The sequence below is a fragment of the Macaca nemestrina genome, chromosome 15, assembly GCF_043159975.1.
Source record: "Macaca nemestrina isolate mMacNem1 chromosome 15, mMacNem.hap1, whole genome shotgun sequence".
Taxonomy (NCBI): Eukaryota; Metazoa; Chordata; class Mammalia; order Primates; family Cercopithecidae; genus Macaca; species Macaca nemestrina.
Genome location: NC_092139.1, coordinates 31,292,409 through 31,313,676, shown reverse-complemented (window position 1 = coordinate 31,313,676; position 21,268 = coordinate 31,292,409). Strand labels below are relative to the sequence as shown.

At 43.3% G+C, this 21,268-nt stretch overlaps 1 protein-coding gene across 8 annotated transcripts in view; it reads left to right on the top strand.

Annotated features, from left to right (window-relative positions):
* Positions 1-21,268, top strand: part of LOC105496219 (CBFA2/RUNX1 partner transcriptional co-repressor 2) — a 163,747-nt gene that overhangs the window by 131,670 nt on the left and 10,809 nt on the right. For 4 of the 8 annotated variants that reach the window (XM_011766408.3, XM_011766407.3, XM_011766412.3 and 1 more), the window contains exons 4-8: positions 3,344-3,433; positions 7,374-7,555; positions 9,014-9,288; positions 12,883-12,968; positions 14,250-14,445. In XM_011766408.3, the coding sequence (XP_011764710.1) occupies positions 3,344-3,433; positions 7,374-7,555; positions 9,014-9,288; positions 12,883-12,968; positions 14,250-14,445 (829 nt within the window). The remainder of the gene's footprint in view (positions 1-3,343; positions 3,434-7,373; positions 7,556-9,013; positions 9,289-12,882; positions 12,969-14,249; positions 14,446-21,268) is intronic. The other 4 variants (XM_011766410.3, XM_011766411.3, XM_011766413.3 and 1 more) reach the window with 2 other exon arrangements.

The following is a 21,268-nucleotide window of genomic DNA, read 5'->3' as shown; positions in this document are numbered from 1 at the left end:
TGGGAGGATCACTTGAGGTCAAGAGTTCGAGATCAGCCTGGCCAACATAGTGAAATCCTGTCTCTACTGAAAATACAAAGATTAGCCAGGAGTGGCAGTGCACACCTGTAATCCCAGCTACTTGGAAGGCTGAGGCACAAGAATCACTTGAACCCGGGAAGCTGAGGTTGCAGTGAGCTGAGATCCCACCACTGCACTCCAGCATGGGTAACAAAACAAGACTCTGTCTCAAAAAAAAAAAAAAAAAAAAGATGTAAGCATTGGAGGAAGCAGAATAGAGGATACATTGGAGTATAAATGTTGCCCATGAAGTCCAGAGACCAGGTTCCCCCAACATCTTACCTCTCAACATTCTTCTCTCTGCTCTGACACATCTTTCCCAAAGCTGCATTTCGATTTCCTCAAGGACAAACTGCTGTACAGAATTCCTTGACCCCCTAAGTTTGATTCTAATATATCTTCTCTGGCCAGGTGTGGGTAACACCCATAATCCCAGAATTTGGAAAGCCCAGGCCGACTTGAGACCAGGAGCTTAAGACCAGCCTGGGGAACGTAGTGTGATTCCTTCCTCTACAAAAAAAAATTTTAAAAATTGGCTGGGCGCAGTGGCCCGTGCCTGTAATCCCAGCACTTTGGGAGGCCAAGGCAGGCAGATCAGGAGGTCAGGAGATGGAGATCATCCTGCCTAACACGGTGAAACCTGGTCTCTACTAAAAATACAAAAAATTAGCCGGACATGGTGGCAGGTGCCTGTAGTCAAAGCTACTCGGGAGGCTGAGGCAGGAGAATGGTGTGAACTCGGGAGGCGGAGCTTTCAGTGAGCCCACTGCACTCCAGCCTGGGCGACAGAGTGAGACTCCGTCTGAAAAAAAAAAAAAAAAAAAAATTAGCTGGTTTAGCTGTTCTGGAGACCAACGTGGGAAGATTCTTTGAGGCCAGGAGTTCAAGGTTGCAGTGAGCTATAATCATGCCACTGCACTCCAGCCTAAGTGACAGAGCTAGACCGTATCTCTGGGGAAAAAAAAAAAATTTAAGCAAATATATCTTCTCTGTGAGTCAGTAGTGTCCTGTACATGTGTGCCTCCATCATACTATAATGAATAGCTTAGTTGCCTCTTTTCCCACTAGACTATGAGATCTTTGAGGGGAAGAAACAAACAATTATGCTCTTAATATAAAATAAGGTTTAATAAACTAGCTGAAGGAGGGAAGTGTTTATCCCTGTCACGCAGGACTGCCCTACGCAGTAGATATACTATGTATGTAGCCCTGAGTCCATTTCTTTGGCCTAACTCACGATTTCCCTGTGTCACACAATCCATCCTTTCCCCTTGTCTACCCACAAGTATACTTGAAATCATTCATGTAGGGCTTCCATACGTTTAATCTATTTGTGTTTGCTTTTCAAGACCTGATTGCTTCCCTTGCAGTAGGTATAAAAGAGTATCGTTCTCTTACACTTAGTTTTTATTCCTGATTACCAGAATTACAGGTTTCTTTGGCTGTATTGTGCAAATGTCATATACTTAAAACAGATACACAGTTAACTTTAAAATAATTTTTTTTGGTATGAAATGTGGGAAAATGTTCAAACATTTTCCTTTAATACGTTTAAATTACACATACCCCTTTTCCCTGAAGGAAAATATCTTAATGTTTACCGAATAATAAATATGATATATTTGGAAAATCCAACATAATTGCATACTCAGAAATAACTGTTGTTGTGATTATTCTTCCAGGCATTAAATATATGATATAATATGTATGTGTGTTATTTTTGTAAGTGGATTCTTAGAAAATATAATGTTCTGTTTCTGGTTTTTCACTTAGCAGTATTGTGGATACCTTTTCTGCCTTAATGCATACAAATCTGCTCTCCCCCCTCCCTGCATAAGCATACATGACTCTTGTAATTTTAATGTAGCTTCCTATTGGTAGATCTATGTATTTTCCTTTTTTTTTTTTTTTTTTGGTTTGGAAAATATAGTGTGGGGGTAAGTTGCATGTTACATAGTTACATACTATGTTTTTGAACACTTGTAAAGTTTCTAAAAGTAAATTCCTAGAAATGGTAATAGCTCTTGCAGGGGAACAGGCAGGGATTCAGAATAATCCCCACATTTTGTTTTATTCGTTTGTTTTAATTTGCTATCATATAGTGTTATTAGGAATTGGAATACAAATATTGTGTGAACTTTGAAGAAAATATTTTTATTTGTTCATTCCCCTTCTCAGAGTTGCTGAGTCTCATTCCTAATATGAGGCCTAGACTTTTGAGAAAACACAGAGGACGTGCACTCTTTTAGAGAACAGTAATAACTTACCAATGGAGGTTTGCCTGTTGGGAGTTATTTGTATGCATAACACATACAGGCCACTTGAAGTCTTAGAAGGCAACTATTTTTTTTCTTTTGCTTTTGCATCTGTTGTTTTTTTTTGGGTTTTGTTGTTGTTGTTGTTGTTGTTGTTGTTGTTTTTCTATTTTGAAGATTTGGGGGAAGTTATGCCAGGAGGTAGGGAGCACAACTTGAAAAAGAAATGAACTTTTATAAAAATGTGACACTGGGTTATTGAATCCAAAATGTCTTAAAGTTGACATCCTAGGCCGAATCAGTATCTGTATAACAGGAAACATTGTAAGCTTGATACCCTGTCCCTGAAGTGACTTGCAATGAACCTCTCAATATCAGGGACCTGAGTGCCTCTCTTCATGGGTAGTGAGAAAGGCAGTGCCCTATTCTGCAGCCTAGGCTGCTTGGCAAAGGGGAGAATTTGGATTTGGGGTGGTGGTGAAGGGAATCAAGGAGGGTGAATTTCTGTCATAAGAAACCAGTGTGGTTTACCTTTGCCAGGCATCTGAGTTCCTGATAATGTTTCTGCAGTTACCCTTTTTCTTACGATTTAAAAGACTTCAGCAGCTGAGCACGGTGGCTCACCCCTGTAATCCCAACACTTTGGGAGGCTGAGGCAGGAAGATAGCTTGAGCTTAGGAGTTCAGGACCAGCCTGGACAACATAGCGAGACCACGTCTCTACTAAACATTTAAAAAACAAAAATAAAAAGGCGGGGCGCGGTGGCTCTCCCTTGTAATCCCACCACTTTAGGAGGCCGAGGCAGGCAGATCACAAAGTCAGGAGTTCACCGTCAGGAGATCACAGGAGGTGGAAGTTACCGTGAGCCGAGACCGCGCCACTGCACTCCGGCCTGGGCAACAGAGCGAGATTCCATCTCAAATAAATAAATAAATACATAAATAACATTAAAAAAAAAAAAAGAGTTTGGCACTGTAAGTTTTGGAAGTCCAGTTTTGGAAGTTGAACAAGGTTATTTATCTTTTCAGAACTCAACAGTGACAATCGAGGAATTCCACTGTAAGCTCCAAGAAGCCACAAACTTTCCCCTTCGTCCTTTTGTGATTCCATTTCTCAAGGTAATTTGATAAGATAATTACTGAATTAATTTATCTTCAGTATTTCCGCAAATTCTGCTCATCCCTGTGATGTGATTTAAATCAGAGCCACTTGCCACGTTTTTAGATCTTTATTTTGGGCTGGTAGAGAGGTCTGAGTGTAGTCAACAGATAAACCTCAGTTTTAATGAGATGAGAATTGCAAAAGCCTTAAGTTGTAGTCTGTATGCAAGACACTGCTGGTAACACACAGAAGTAGCTAGCATAGGAGAGAATAGGAGGTGCTTGGGCTGGAAGTGTCAGGGTGGAAGGGAGGCTGAGCTCCTAGCAGAAGAAATAACTGGTCACTAACCTTTTGGGTATAGTCAGAGTGTGGAGACTGTTATCTGAGAAGAGGCTGTCAGACAAAAGGCAAGGCTTTTGCAGTTTAGATTTACTGTAAGGTCAGGAGAGGATATAGGAAGACACTGTGTCTCCCCAAGCCCCAGATAGTCTAGTTTCTAAAGATGTCTTCTGCAATAATGTTCTATGGAGCATAACGTTTGGAGAGATTGTTCTGCATTATCATGCTTACATGATAAATGAAATGAGGCCGTGTTATATTTACATGGAACATAATCCTTTCAAACGGTGGTGCACACCTGTAACCCCAGCACTTTGGGAGGCCAAGGCAGATGGATTGCATGAACTCAGGAGTTCAAGACCAGAATGGCCAACATGGCGAAACCCCCGTCTCTACAAAAAATAGAAAAACAATTAGCCAGGTGTGGTGGCATACGCTTGTAGTCCCAGCTAGTTGGGAGGCTGAGGCAGGAGAATCGCTTGAACCTGAGAGGCAGAGGATGCAGTGAGCTCTGCCACTGTACCCCAGCCTGGGTGACAGAGTGAGACACCCTCAAAAATAAAATTAAAAAAAAAAAAAGAGGCCGGGCGCGGTGGCTCAAGCCTGTAATCCCAGCACTTTGGGAGGCCGAGGCGGGTGGATCACGAGGTCAGGAGATCGAGACTATCCTGGCTAACACGGTGAAACCCCGTCTCTACTAAAAATACAAAAAAAAATTAGCCGGGCGTGGTAGCGGGCGCCTGTAGTCCCAGCTACTTGGGAGGCTGAGTCGGAAGAATGGCGTGAACCCAGGGGGCGGAGCTTGCAGTGAGCCAAGATGGCGCCACTGCACTCCAGCCTGGGAGACACAGCGAGACTCCGTCTCAAAAAAAAAAAAAAAAAAAAAAGAATAAAAAAAGAAATATTTAAGAGTAAGCTGCAAGGCTGGGTGTGGTGGTCACGCCTGTAATCCGAGCACATTGGGAGGCCGAGGCAGGCAGATTACTTGAGGTCAGGAGTTAGAGACCAGCCTGACTAACATGATGAAAGCCCGTCTTTACTAAAAATAGAAAAAATTAGCACATGCCTGTAGTCCCAACTACTCAGGAGGCAGAGGCAGGAGAATTGCTTGAACCTGGCAGGTGGAGGTTGCAGTAAGCCAAGATTGTGCCACTGCACTCCAGCCTGGGTGGCAGAACAAGACTCTATCTCAAAAAAGAAAAGTAAGCTGCAGACATTATACATCTAAATACTTGAATACAGATATCAAATCAGGAAAGTAACATTCATACAACACTGTTATCTATAGACTTTATTCATATTTCACCACATGTCCCACTAATGTCTGTGCACCTGGATTTGGTTTTCGCTGGTGTTGATTTGATTAGAATCATTTTACAGAAAAACTGTATTCAGTTGTCACTGTATTTTGAATTTTGTCAATATTTATGGAAATTTGTTTTCTTTTATGAGTATTTCTATAATACCTTTAATTTTGCCTTTTTTTTTTTTTTTTTGGAGACAAAATCTTGCTCTGTTGTCAAGGGTGGAGTGCAGTGGCGCGATCTCGGCTCTACAACCTCTGCCTCCCGAGTTCAAGCAATTCTTCTGCGTCAGCCTCCTGAGTAGCTGGGACTACAGGCATGCGCCACCACACCTGGCTAATTTTTGTATTTATAGTAGAGATGGGTTTCACCACATTGGCCAGGCTGGTCTCAAACTCCTGACCTTGTGATCCGCCCGCCTTGGCCTCCCAAAGTGCTGGGATTACAGGTGTGAGCCACTGCGCCCGGCATCTAATTTTGCTGTTTAACAAAGCCTGTAATATTTACTGTCTGGTCAAATAAATATGCCTCTTTTGCTTTCTTTTACCTTATTTTCATTTCCTAAGAAAATGTAATAGCATCAGACAGATGGGTTATCTTACTAAAGTACTGATACCAGTTTTTTAAAACCTTATATTGGAGCACAGGAAAATGCATCGGTCTAGGGTGCACAGCCTGTGTCATTGCTCAGTTCTAATGGCATTGAAGCCTTGGCTGCTCTGAGCAGCCTGTGGTGCCTTTTTGAGCCCTGAAACAGCTGTGCTGGTTCTATCTTGGTCTTCTTTATGTATGTCAGAGCTGGTAGACAATTATTTCCCCAAGACTCTAGAATCAAGAAAGATTTGTGAAATTTGTGTTAATAGGAAATAATTAGCATGTTTTTTATTCATCATGGGACACATGTCACCAGTGTAAAGATCTGACATGGTGTTTTTTTCAATTAAGTTTTTACAGTTGCAACAAGATTGAGGTTATAGAACAGACTTTAAAAGAGTTTTATTTAGTCAAATTCCCTATTCTTAACTCTGTTATTTTGGAAAACAGCATGAGGTAGGTTGTTATGGCAGCTTTTTGGCTAGCATTTAGGGTTTTGTCAATTTATTTCTGCTTTAAAACAGTCACTAATTATGGTGCCTGCTAAATTAACCCTCAGTGAAGGGATGGCTACTTGCATGTATTAAAACTCTCCTTTCACTTGCTCATCTGTCCCTTGGGATTAAGCCTTTGCTTAATTTTACCATGAGCTCAGCCTGCATTGCTTTTACCATGAGCTCAGCCTGCATTGCTTTTAAATTTGGTGAGAAAAATATAATTTCTGCTTTATGGTTTTTTTGATAAAAATGGGAAAAGTAAATTCTGTGTATGAAGGAAATCAAGTTCTCAGCTTTAAAAGATGTATAGGGTTTTAAAATGTGATTTGTTCCTATTACAGGTTTTCTAAGTATGAGAGAGAAAAATATCTACTTAATGAATTATCTTTTTTTTTTTTTTTTTTTTTGAGACGGAGTCTTGCTCTGTCGCCCAGGCTGGACTGCAGTGGTGCAATCTCAGCTCACTGCAAGCTCCACCTCCCGGGTTCATGCCCTTTTCCTGCCTCAGCCTTCTGAGTAGCTGGGACTACAGGCACCCGCTACCACACCCGGCTAATTTTTTGTGTTTTTACTAGAGACGGGGTTTCACCGTGTTAGCCAGAATGGTCTCCATCTCCAGACCTCATGATCCGCCCGCCTTGGCCTCCCAAAGTGCTGGGATTACAGGTGTGAGCCACCCCACCCGGCCGTGAATTATCTTTTTACATTTTATATCACTCCCAGTGCTCCTTTTCAAACTCCCATGTTTTAGAATAATCACAGTTTGCAGAATTCCGTGGCAGCTTTTATAGAGAACATGAAGGAAGGTTGAGTAGTGCTATCAGAGATGAGTTGGGGTTCAGAAGAGAGAAACCAGGACTTGGAATGACTCCCACAGAGGCGGTAGTAATTCTCTCACTGACTAAAGTCTTCAGAAGTATGTTTTAAAATTACTATGTTTAACAACCCTTTATTGAGCTTTGCCTGTATACTAGGCTGCAAAGGTAAATAAGGTGCAGTCTCTTCCTTAAGCAGATTTACATCTGATTTGGGCAAGAGACAACTGAACCAGTAATTCAGGTGCAATATAAGAGATATCATTGACTCACAGAAGTATATGAAAATCAGACTGCCAAGGAGAGAAAGACTTTTATCTTGTATCATCTGCTTTGTGAAAGCCCTTTGAGGTGCTGAGCCCTCTTGTGTAGGGCCCAACACTGGAAAAACTGCCTCTTCCTTTCAAGGCCAACCTTCCCCTGCTACAGCGAGAACTGCTGCACTGCGCTCGGGCAGCCAAGCAGACCCCATCCCAGTACCTCGCTCAGCATGAACACCTTCTGCTCAACACAAGCATTGCATCGCCTGCTGATTCGTCAGAGCTGCTCATGGAGGTACACGGAAATGGGAAGAGGCCCAGTCCGGAGAGGTGAGCAGATAAGCTTTGCTGTCCTTGCCTTCCTGGAACCACACTGGCCTTCCCTTTTGCTTATAAAATAAAGAGAATCTGATTGCTGTGGTTGTAATGTCTCAACCTTTTTTTGAGACAAGGTCTGGCTCTATTGCCCAGACTGGAGCACAGTGGCACAATCTTTGCTCACTGAAGCCTCCGCCTCCTGGGCTCAAGCGATCCTCCCACCTCAGAGGCGTCCCGAGTATCTGGGACTACAGGCACATGCCACCATGACCAGCTAATTTTTATTTGTTTGTTTGTTTGTTTGTTTTTGGAGAGATGGGGTTTTACCATGTTGCCCAGGCTGGTCTCAAATTTGTGAGCTCAAGAGATCTGCCCGCCTCGACCTCCCAAAGTGCTGAGATTACAGGTGTGAGCCACCATGCCCAGCCGAATGTCTCAGACTTTCTATGGTTATTTTTGCTTTATTCCAATACCTCGCTGCAGAATACATGTAAAATCTATGGGAGTAGCTTCCAGGCATGAGTATTTTTCAGAAACTCCTCAGATGCCTGCACACCCAGTAAGAAACTCTACTCTAGAGAATTTATGGGATCGACTGTTCCAGAAGCCTCAGGAATACACTTCTGCCTTTTCTTGGATGCTGTTTGTAGAAATAATTGAAAAAGAAAAAAAAAAGAAAAGAAAGAAAGAAAGCAATACAATCTGCCAAATGCCTTTTGTGTCAAGTGCATTTTTTTCTGATATGAGAAGTTTTGAAAAAGTATAGCAATTAATTATTAATATTTGCCAATGGCTCACCTTTACTGAGATTGAAATTAATATAAATTTATTTTAGAAAACTCCCTATGAGTGGCTATCAAAATATTCTATGGGTTATCAAAGAAGGCAATATTTTAACAATAGTGGATAGTCTTTAATGACATTTTTTTTTTAAGTAAAAAAATAAATAAAGGTAGAAAACTTGTTACAGTTGGATCTAAGTGACTAAAAACCCTGCCACTACACAATTAGACCCAGGGTTAATTTGACTGGCTTTAAAAAAAAAAAAAAAAAAAAAGATACAATTGGATTTGTTATATGAGCCTTTTTCCTCCCATGTAGTTTCTTTCCGGTAATTCACCTCCATGGTAACAAATTTGACCTTAATACTTTCCTAAGTATTGTTGAACCTATAACTTAGAAAAAGGCTGTCATCTCCTTAGTCTCTCCTTTGCATTATGAGGGTTAATGTTTCTGTCTGGTTATGGATGGATTTGACCTCCTTTTTCATGCTGGTATAAGTCAGCAATTTACATGAGGTGCCTGGCCCCTGAAGACAGTTCAGTTCATGCCTCATGTCACACCTTTCCTTAGAGTCTTCCTGTTAATGCCAGTGTATAGCAAAATAGCTAACACACACTAGGTTCTCGGGAAATGTCTGCATGAAAACTTGTTGACAGGATCAAATATGCACTTCTGCTTCTTCTATAGGAGAGAAGAGAATAGTTTTGATAGAGATACAATCGCTCCTGAGCCTCCTGCCAAGAGAGTATGTACCATCAGCCCTGCTCCTCGGCACAGTCCTGCTCTCACTGTGCCCCTAATGAATCCTGGGGGCCAGTTCCATCCTACCCCTCCGCCTCTTCAGCATTACACCTTAGAGGACATTGCAACTTCTCACCTGTATCGGGAACCCAACAAGATGCTAGAGCATCGAGAAGTTCGTGATAGACACCACAGTCTCGGTGAGCAACCTAAGCAGCATGGTAAATTCAGACTGGATTCTTGGATTTCTTTCCAACTCAATGATAAAGTCAAATAATATCATGATTGCTTTTTCCCACTGATTGGATAAAACAATATTATACGTAGACTATTAGAATCGTAGTTGATCTTATTTGGTATTAATCTTATTTGATACCTTGTTGCTATGATATGATAGAAGTACAGCTGGGTGTGGTGACTGGTGTCTGTAATCCCAGTTGAGGTGGAAGGATCACTTGAAGCCAGTCTGGGCAACATGGTAAGACCCTGTCTCTACAAAAAAACTTTTAAAAACTAGCCAGGTTTGGTGGCATGCGCCTGTGGTCGCAGCTGCTAGGGAGGCTGAGGAAGGAGGATCACTTGAGTCCAGGAAGTCAAAGCTACATTGAGCCATAATCTTGCCACTGCATTCAGTCTGGGTGACAGAGTGAGACCTGTCTAAAAAAGAATAAAGGGGTATCGCCTATTCTCAAATGATTCAGAAAAAGAGAATGAAAAAGCAAACAAGATAAAATGTTAACATTTGAAAACTGTTTGAAGATATGTGAGAATTCTCTGTGCTCCTTTTGCAGTTCTTCTATAAATCTTTTTAAAATTAGGCCAAGCGGCCGGGTGCGGTGGCTCAAGCCTGTAATCCCAGCACTTTGGGAGGCCGAGACGGGCAGATCACAAGGTCAGGAGATCGAGACCATCCTGGCTAACACGGTGAAACCCTGTCTCTCCTAAAAAAACTAGCCGGGCAGGGTGGCGGGCGCCTGTAGTCCCAGCTACTCCGGAGGCTGAGGCAGGAGAATGGCGTAAACCCGGGAGGCAGAGCTTGCAGTAAGCTGAGATCCGGCCACTGCACTCCAGCCTGGGCGACAGAGCGAGACTCCGTCTCAACAACAACAAAAAAAATTAGGCCAAGCTCAGTGGCTCATGCCTATAATCCCAGCACTTTGGGAGGCCAAGGCAGGAGGATCACTTGAGGCCAGAAGTTTGATACCAGCCTGGGCAACATAGGGAGAGCTCATCTCTACAACAACAAAAATTAAAAATGAGGCAGGAGGCGCTGGGCGTGGTGGCTCACGACTGTAATCCTAGCACTTTGGGAGGCCGAGGCAGGTGGATCATGAGGTCAGGAGATCAAGACCATCCTGGCTAACATGGTGAAACCCTGTCTCTACTAAAAATACAAAAATTAGCCAGGCGAGGTGGCAGGCGCCTGTAGTCCCAGCTACTCAGGAGGCTGAGGCAGGAGAATGGTGTGAACCCGGGAGGCAGAGCTTGCAGTGAGCCAAGATCATGCCACTGCACTCCAGCCTGGGCGACAGAGCAAGACTCCGTCTCCAAAAAAAAAACAAAAACAAAAAATAAAAAACAAAGCAAAAAAATGAGTCAGGAGAAGTGCACGAGCCCAAGAGGTCAAGACTGCAATGAGCCATGATGGTGCCACTACACTCCCCTCCTGGGCAACAGAATGAGACCCTGCCTCAACACAACAAAAAAAACAAAGTTTTTAAAATTAAGCGAGAAAGATGCAAGATTTCACCTTGGAGGTGAAAGTGCATGGACATTTAGGTCAGGAGGTGAGGCATCTCGAAATCTCAGCTCTGCATCCTAACTAGCTGTGTGATCTCATGCAAGTTGCTTGGGCTCTCTGAGCCTCAGAAGAGTAATTTCTAAATGGAAATAACACCACCCCCTGTGCTGGGTGGTTGTTCCATTTGGAGTGCCTGGTACCTGGGTGCTCAGAAACCATTAAATTTAGGAAGAAACAGAAAAGAAACCTTAACAAACCTCTTCTAGTTTTGGACAGAGTATTTTGTCATGTACTCGTACACATTTTCAGTATAAGGTTTTTTGGAGTATAACTGCTGAGCATCTGTCAGAGCAGGGAACTAAAGGGCTATCAGCTTCCAGGGTTTCCCTAAATTTCCGTTTGTACCTTGTTAAGTAAGAAATTGCAACACATTTGCCCTGACTTCCTCTTATTTAGGCTCACTAGCATCTTTCAGATGCTTGGCCACATTGGGGCCCCTGGCATCATGTAGTGGGATAGTAGCTGAATAGGGAAGGCTGTAGCAGCTATGGTGTTCTCAGAGCCAACATTTACTGAGTCATAGCTACCACTTAGATTGTGTTGTACGTACATTGTCTCATTTAATCCTCACAGGAGTCCCAGGCAATTGTTATCCCCTTTTTACAGATGAAAGATGAAAGAACTATGGCCAAAATCACATAGCTGATAATTGGCAGAGACAAAATTCAGAACCCAATTGTCTTATGCCCAAGGCTTAGATGTACTAGCAGTATGTTAGGATACCAATCCTAGTGTTCAACCCGTTACTCCTATGCCTCTCTTTTATCTATTAAAAACTGCTTGTGGGGATTGGGCATGGTGGTTCACACCTGTAATCCCAGCACTTTGGGAGGCCTAGGCAGGCGGATCATGAGGTCATGAGATCGAGACCATCTTGGCTAACATGGTGAAATATCGTCTCTACTAAAAATACAAAAAATTAGCCGGGCATGGTGGCAGGCGCCTATAGTCCCAGCTACTCGGGAGGCTGAGGCAGGAGAAGGGTGTGAACCCAGGAGGCAGCGGTTGCAGTGAGCCAAGATCACGCTGCTGCACTCCAGCCTGGTGACAGAATAAGACTCTGTTAAGGGAAAACTGACTTCCTTTGATTGGAAATAGCACAGTGCAGGGAAAAAAAGCTGACTTGCTAATGGTTTCTTCTGCACATTTTTTGCCAGTTTGACTTGAGAAAAAAGTATGCCAAAAACTAGGTATGGGGTCTCACTATATTGCCCAGGCTGGACTCCTGGGCTCAAGTGATCTGCCTGTGTCAACCTCCTGAGTGGCTGGGACTATAGGCACGCCCCACCACACCTGGCTCTTATTACTACATTTTTTGACAGATTGTACAGATCATGAGGAACTCAATATATACTGAAATAAACAGATTCTCACACTGATACATAGTCACTATGAATATTACGCCTATAAATTCAGACTGGTAACAGGGGTGTTGTGTTAATGACTCAAAGACTAAGCACTGTTGCTGTTTATGATTTGAGTTCTTCAAAATAGTAGACAATTCTTATTGGTATACCTTTAATTCACACAGTTATTCCATTCCTGGAAATTTCAGTATATATCAAAACTATCCCCCCACCAAAAAAATTTTTTTTAAGTTACTGATAATGTTAAGCGGTTTCCAAGTGTTTGTACCAGTAGACACTCTGGTTTTGGTGGTTAATTACTCGCATTGCACCACATCCTTGCCAACACTTGGTATTATCTGACATTTTAATTTTTTCCAATATGTTAGGTGTTAAATGCTATGTATAACATACCTGTTTATTTCTTTTACCTCTTTTTCTTTAGGGCTATTTTGTGTTTTACAATTGATTTGTTGGGGTTTTCTTAATATAATCTGAATAGTGATCCTTTGTTATATTGTCATTTTGTGGGTCCCCCACCCCATTGTGAATCATTGCCTTAATAGTGTGTTCAAAGTAATGATGAATATGTGTGTATTTACTTGGTAGAATTTGCTTCTATTGTGTTTTTCTTGCTGTCTTTGAATTTAATCTCTGATTTCTAATAGGTCTAAATGGAGGCTATCAAGATGAGTTGGTAGATCATCGTTTGACAGAAAGGGAATGGGCTGATGAATGGAAACATCTTGACCATGTAAGAATCTTGTAGTGTGTAATGTCCCTAATTCTTTATTACCTTTTTTTGAAACAGGAGTCTCGCTCTGTTGCCCAGGATGGAGTACAGTGGTGTGCTCCCAGCTCATTGCAACTTCCACCTCCCGGGTTCAAGCAATTCTCCTGCCTCAGCCTCCAGAGTAGCTGGGATTACAGGTGTATGCCACCACGCCCGGCTAATTTTTGTATTTTTAGTAGAGACAGGGTTTTGCCATGTTAGCCAGGCTCGTCTCAAACTCCGGACCTCAAGTGATCTCCCCACCTCAGCCTCCCAGAGTGCTGAGATTACAGGTGTGAGCCACTGCACTCAGCCTACTTTTGATTCTTAATGCTACCAATAATTAAAGGAACATGTATGTTTGAAGTGAACATAACCACAGCCATGGCATCCTTTGCTTTTAATAAAAGTTGGTTTAGCTACTACTCCCTCAGCTAAAGAATTACAGTCACTCCCTAATCTTTGTGATGGGATGATCACTTCAGGTCAGAAACCAAATAAAGTCATGTAGTATAATGGTTAAAAACAAAGGTTTGTAGCCAGGCGCAGTGGCACATCCCTGTAGTCCCAGCTACTCGGGAAGCTAAGGCAGGAGTATCTCTTAAGCCAAGACTTCAAGTCTAGTCTGGGCAACATAGCAAGACAGAATTCGTTTGTTATTTGTTAAATTTTTATCGAAAGAAACTTTCTTTTTATTTTTTTCAATTCTGCTCCTTCTGTAGTAAAGAGAATTGTTTTTTAGCCCACATATTCATGTTTCGTAGTTTTAGAACACAGGTCAGTAACAAACTTCTAGGTAATTCAACCCCCCAAAATTGTTTATATTCCAAAATTATTTTGCATTCTGAAAGATAGCAACCTTCCTCATCTTATCGAAATTCATAATTTCTGTTAGAAATCTGTGTATACCTTATTTTATGGTTCAGCCACAGCAAACTTACAGAGTGCTGCAGACCCCAGGGATACAACAAATGCTGCAGTAACATGAAATCGTAGACAGTTGGCCAGAAGGCCATGCATCTGAGGTTCTGTCCAAACACTGGAAGCCCTGGTAGTTACTGTCCTCAATAGGTTTGTCAGCCTCAACACCAATGTCCTTCCTGGCTGATGGAGAAACAGATAGCAATAAAGGGTTTTAAATGTAAACTTGATATTCCTAAACCTGTACTTTAAGGAACCTGAATTCCTCATACTGCGTTGGGCTGATTTATGGTTGTTTGGATGTTCTCATCTCATCTTTGCCTGGCCCCCTCTCTGACTCAGGCGCTGAATTGCATTATGGAAATGGTAGAGAAAACAAGGCGCTCCATGGCAGTTCTGCGGCGCTGTCAGGAATCAGATCGTGAAGAACTCAACTATTGGAAAAGACGGTACAATGAAAACACAGAGCTGAGGAAAACAGGGACTGAGTTGGTCTCCAGGCAACACAGCCCTGGGAGTACAGATTCTCTCAGCAATGGTAAGGGGAGAGTCTGCGGGGAACCCAGAGTAAATGTCAGCCTTTAGAGCCCACCAATATGTCACAGAAGGCTTTTTCTACTTGACTTTAAAGAAAGGTGGTGCTCGGCCAGGCATGGTGGCTCACACCTGTAATCCCAGCACTTTGGGAGGCCAAGGTGGGCAGATCATGAGGTCAGGAGATCGAGACCATCCTGGCTAAAATGGTGAAACCCCTCTCCACTAAAAATACAAAAAAAGATAGCTGGGCGTGGTAGTGGGCACCTGTAGTCCCAGCTACTCGGGAGGCTGAGGCAGGAGAACGGCATGAATGAACCCAGGAGGCGGAGCTTGCAGTGAGCCGAGATCACACCACTGCACTCCAGCCTGGGCTACTGAGCAAGACTCCATCTCAAAAAAAAAGAGGAAGAAAAAAAAAGAAAGGTGGTGTTTGATTGTGGATTTGGGGAGACTCAGGTGATTATGAAGAGGAAGTGAGAAAATATATGAAGCCCCTGGCATGTTTTGGTGGGTGGCGGGGGGTGGGGGTGGAGGGTGGGGTTTGTTTTATATAGACAGGGTCTTGCTGTGTTGCCCAGGCTGGCCTTGGACTCCTGGCCTCAAGCGATCTTCCTGCCTCAGCTTCCCAAAACACCAGGACTAAAGGCCTGAGCCACTGTGCCCAGACTGGTACCAGGCACGTTAAAAAAATGTTAATTCTTCTTCGTGGAGAATGAGAATATTTGTGATTTTGTTCTGTCTTTGATTCTCTACATATATGTGTGCTAGGTGTTGGTCAAAGAGTGTTTGGTTGTCAAATTCAGCCTGGCTGGATGTATGTACTAGGCACTCTTGTGTCATCACTTTTGTTTCTCACAGTAGCCTTGAAAGTGTTTACCTTACCTTCCTTCTTCCTGTCCCCAGCTCACCATTCAGAACAATACCACTCAATCCTCCGTGGTCTGGTGGCCTCCTACAAAAGGATTTACTGTACCACACTAGGTTGCCCCCCCTTGCCTTTCCAAGTCCGAAGCAGCAGCAATCCAGAGTACATCCAGCAAGCCTCAGTTATTCCCCTCAAAATGTTCCAGCACATTCACCCAGTAACTGAGAAGGTGCCCTATCCAAAGGCATAGCTGAGTGACAAGCCATCTGTGATCAGACTCTTTTCCCACGCACTCTGAGTTCCCAAATGTTCACCACGGAGAACAAGTCTCTTACGACAGACCTAGCATGTTCCATTGAAGGCAGCTATTAGTCTCTAAAAAACTGTAAGGAAAACTCGAGGCAAAGCCAGAATTAATACAGTATGTCCAGACAGTGGGAGCTAAAGGCTTCCCTTTCCCTACCCCACCCACAGCAGCAGCTCTGGAGCCAACCATGGAATACCACCATTAGGTGGAATATCTAGCACAACAAGGCATCAACACGTACGTAGAGTTATAGTATTAGTATGATTCCTTTTGTAAAAACTCCAAAAACAGGCCAGACGCAGTGACTCACGCCTGTAATCCCAGCACTTTGGGAGGCTGAAGTGGGCGGATCACAAGGTCAAGAGATCGAAACCATCCTGGTTAACACGGTGAAACTCCATCTCTACTAAAAATACAAAAAATTAGCCAGGTGTGGTGACGAGTGCCTGTAGTCCCAGCTACTCGGGAGCCTGAGGCAGGAGAATGGCTTGAACCTGGGAGGCGGAGCTTGCAGTGAGCCAAGATTGCACCACTGCACTCCAGCCTGGGCGACAGAGACTCCCCCTCAAAAAAAGAAAAAGAAAAAAAAAAAAACAACCTCCAAAAACAGACAAAGCTAACCTTCTGGTCTCCCTCACTTTCTGAACATTTGCAGATAGTCCCTGTGTGACTTTCAGACAGGGAGAAAGACTTTTGGAGTCTTAGCTAAAGTTTACACCCAAGCCATACCTCATCCGTTAGTGAATCTACACATGTGCAGGCGAGAAGCATAGAGTACAGAGGGAACTGCAGTTGTGAGCCAGAGGTTGCTGAGCCAAGATACAGATCTTGCTGGAGTCATTTAAACATGGCTGTGCATGACCACTACTCACCTTTCCCACCTTTTGTATCATGGATTAGCTCTAGGGACCATATTTTTTGATTTGCCTGAGACAGTCCAGTTTATGCCTGTATCCTGTTACAGTTGTTACTAGCACTTCCCTCATTCTCAACAATGAAGGCAATCTGGATGATAAGTTATATTGTCATTCTAGGTTTAGCTCTTCATGGATACATGTTTTCTTCTATCAGGTTTCTGAGAGCACTATCAACCTGATTTAAATAGTATATTTTAGTGTCATTTATGTGTTTATTTCATGTTTATTTCTATGTTTATTGTCCATTTTAGTATAGAATGGCAGTATAATTCATATCCTAAATAAATGTAATATGCAAAATGTGAACTATAATAACTCCAAAAAGTGCTACTGGTCTGTGATGACATATGAGGAGCTTGGGTACAGTTAGCTTCATCAAGAAAGTCTAACTGTGAAATGAGTTCTTTTTTTTTTTTTTTTTTTTTTTTTGAAACAGTCTTGCTCTGTTGCCCAGGCTGGAATGCAGTGGCACGATCTTGGCTCATTGCAACCTCCTGGGTTCAAGCAGTTCTCTTGCCTCAGTCTCCTGGGTAGCTGGGATTACAGGCACCCGCCACCACGCCTGGCTGCTTCTGAATTTTTAGTAGAGATGGGGTTTCACCATGTTGGCCAGGCTGCTCTTGAACTCCTGACCTCAGATGATCCACCCACCTTGGCCTCCCAAAGTGCTAGGATTACAGACGTAAGCCACCATGCCCGGCCTGAAATGAGTTCTTAGATACATAGTTGTTTTACATTCTGGCATATTTTTATACCAATAATAGACATTTCAAAAGAATTTCACCAATGACCTTTTTTTTTTTTTTGGAAACAGAGTCTAGCTCTTATCTCCCAGGCTAGAGTCCAATGACATGATCTCAGCTCACTGCAACCTCTGCCTCCTGGGTTCAAGCGATTCTCCTGCCTCAGCTTCCTGAGTAACTGGGATTACAGGCGCCTGCCACCGTGCCCAGCTAATTTTTTTTTTTTTTTTTAAAGTAGAGATGGGGTTTCACTGTGTTGGCCAGGCTGGTCTCCAGTTCCTAACCTTGTGATCCACCTGCTTCGCCCTCCCAAAGTGCTGGAATTACAAGCATGAGCTACCGCGCCTGGCCTCACCAATGACTTTTAAATAAGTAATTAGTGTTTTTGTTTGAGATGGAGTCTTAGTCTGTCACCCAGGCTGGAATGCAGTGGCATAATCTTGGCTCACTGCTCCCCAGGTTTGAGCAATTCTCCTGCCTTTGCCTCCCGAGAAGCTGAGTTTACAGGTGTGTCCTACCACAGCCAGCTAATTTTTGTGTTTTTAGTAGAGATGAGGTTTTACCATGTTGGCCAGGCTGGTCTCGAACTCCCAACCTCAAGTCATCTGCCCTCCTTGGCCTCCCAAAGTGCTGGGATTTACAGGCATAAGCTACCATGCCTGACCAAGTAATTAGTGTTTTTTGGGGGGTTTTTTTTGTTTTTTTGAGAGACGGAGTCTTGCTCAGTCGCCCAGGCTGGAGTGCGGTGACGCGATCTCGGCTCACTGCAAGCTCCGCCTCCCGGGTTCACGCCATTCTCCTGCCTCAGCCTCCCGAGTAGCTGGGACTACAGGCGCCCACCACTACGCCCAGCTAATTTTTTTGTATTTTTAGTAGAGACGGGGTTTCACTGTGTTAGCCAGGATGGTCTCGATCTCCTGACCTCGTGATCCACCCGCCTTGGCCTCCCAAAGTGCTGGGATTACAGGCGTGAGCCACCGTGCCCAGCATAAATAGTGTTTTTAAAGTCTTGAGTTAGCTAGGTACAGTGTCTCATGCCTGTAATGCCAGCACTTTGGGATGCTGAACCAGGTGGATCACGTGAGGCCAGGAGTTCTAGACCAGCCTGGCCAACATGTCAAAACCCTGTCTCTACTACAAATACAAAAAAGTTAGCCAGGCATGTTAGCACGTGCTTGTACTCCTACCTGCTCGGGAGGCTGAGGCACGAGAATCACTGGAACCTGGGAGGCGGAGGTTGCGGTGAGCTGAGATCACATCCCGCACTGCAGCCTGGGCAACAGAGTGAGACCCTGTTGCTAAATAAATAAATAAATAAATAAATAAATAAATAAAAGTATTGGGTTATGCGGAAATCCATGGTGTGGATGGTTAAAACCATGGTTATTTGGAGATAAATTGACTAGAGGCTTTAGATGGCATTATTACTTTTCCCATTTAAATTAATGCATTTTAAGTTTTCCTACCTGAAAATTTGTGATTCACAATGTTTTCACAAACAGATTTTGTCCAGGCCGCAAGGAATGTATTTAGGTGTTATTAAAGGATGCATAAATAAGTGCAAAAACCATAAGGAAAAGAAGAAAATGCTTATCACAGAGATCAGGAGAATGGTTTCCTCTCGCCGTGTGGGTGGAGGGTGCAGAGTTAGTGAGTTCTAGCTACGTCTATTCTTAGGACAGGATTGTCAGTCTGGCTAGCATTATTTAAATATTACTATGGCCATGACTGACCTCTTAGGAATTTGGGGTTGCTGGTACTGTTCACTTTCCTGAACTCAGGCTTATGATATTAAATTGTATATTAATATTTTCATTATTGCATGTTAATATTTTATGGACTGGTCAGCCATCTAATTTCGCAAGTAAAGAAAAAAAAATTTTTTTTTTGAGATGGAGTCACCTAGTAGGCTGATGTACAGTGGTGCAATATCAGCTCACTGTAACCTCCGCCTCTGGCTTCAAGTGATTATCCTGCCTCAGCCTCAGCCTCGCAAGTAGCTGGGATTACAGGTGCGTGCCACCATGCCCAGCTAATTTTTGTATTTTTAGTAGAGATGGGGTTTCACCATGTTGGTCAGGCTGGTCTCGAACTCCTGACCTCAAGATCCACCCACCTTGGCCTCCCAAAGTGGTGAGATTACAGGTGTGAGCCACTGCACCCAGCCGCAAGTAAAATTGTTTTACTTCTTTTTTTTTTTCTCTTGAGACAAGGTCTCACTCCGTCACCCAGGCTAGAGTGCAGTGGCACGATCTCGCCTCACTGCAGCCTTCGCCTCCTCGGTTCAAATAATTCTCATGCCTCAGCCTCATGAGTAGTTGGGATTACAGGCATGCAGGCCACCACGCCTGGATAATTTTTATATTTTTTGTAGAGATGGGGTTTCACTATGTTGCCCAGGCTGGTCTCAAACTCCTGGCCTCAAGTGATCCACCCACCTCTGCCTCCAAAAGCTCTGAGATCACAGGCATGAGCCACCGTACCCAGCCAATTTTTTTTTTTTTTTTTTTTTTTTGTGAGATGGAGGTGTGCTCCGTCGCCCAGGCTGGAGTGCAGTGGCACGATCTTGCCTCACTGCAACCTTAGCCTCCCAAGTAGCTGGGACCACAGGCACCCGCCACCACACCCGGCTAATTTTTGTATTTTAGTAAAGACAGGGTTTCACCATGTTGGCCAGGCTGGTCTTGAACTCCTGACCTCTGGTGATCCGCCTGCCTCCACCTCCCAAAGTGCTGAGATTACACGCCTGAGCCACTGCGTCTGGCCAAATTTTTAAACAAAGAAAAAAATACTTATTCAGCTATCAGTTTTTCCTCAGAATGACAGTCAAGATCCAGGCCCTTCTGGATGTTATGATTCTGAGACTCAAAAATCTGAATATAGTCCACCTGTGGTGGCTGACGCCAGTAATCCAAGCACTTTGAGAGGCGAAGGCTAGCAGATCGCTTAAACTCAGGAGTTCAAGACCAGCCTGGGCAACATGGTGAAACCCTGTCTCTACAAAAAAATATGAAAATTAGCTGATTGTGGTGGTGTGTGCCTATAGTCCAGCTACTTGGGAGGCTGAGGTTGGAGGATGGCTTGAGCCCAGGAGGCAGAACTTGCAGTGAGCTGAGATTGTGCCACTGCACTCCAGCCTAGGCAACAGAGCAAGACCCTATCTCCAAAAAAAAAAAAAAAGAATCTGAATACATATGTTTAATGAGTTCAATAAGCAGGCAAATTTGGGAAAAGTGCTTCTAGTTAAGTCCACAGCAGATGGACTTCATCCACTGTCACAGGGCTTCCAGGCAGCTTTTTAGTGGCATGTGTGCACAGTTAAGGGTGACCACTCTCTCAAGGTAAGCCTCTAATATTGGAGACGGACATAAACAGAAATGGGAATTAATAGTAGCTCTTCAGGGAAAAGAAAACTACCAATAATGTAGTATTGTTAATATCTCTGGTAAGAAAAAGAGAAGAACATTAGAAATCTATCCAACTCATATATCCAAATCATGAATTTCAAAAAGAGTGAGCAGAACAAGTAGAGAGGATGGAATAGTTTTTGAAATAATTCCAAAAAACTACCAAGACCTGCAAGACAGTTCCAGGTTGAATCAGTCTACCAAGTAGACAACACAGGAAAATAGACTTAGTCATTTAGCATCATCGAAAGTTAGAAGACAATTCTGAAGGAAAATGATTTTAATTTAGAATTCTACCAAAACAATTATGTGTTAGATTAGTAATCTACAATTTTTCAAAAAATGCGCCTCCTGCCTACCCTTTCTTCATGGTATCTACTATAGGATATGCCTCAATACGTGCAAGTAAATGAAAAAATGGGAGACACTGAATTGCTGAAAGAGGATCCAACACAAGAAAGGAAGGAAAGGAATCCCTAGGCTGGTGAAGGAGAGCCCCAAGCATTAGTGGCAAAGCAGGCCTAGAAAGCACCCAGTCCATGCTGGAACAGCCCCGAACCTTGCTGGAGATTTCCTTAAGAATGA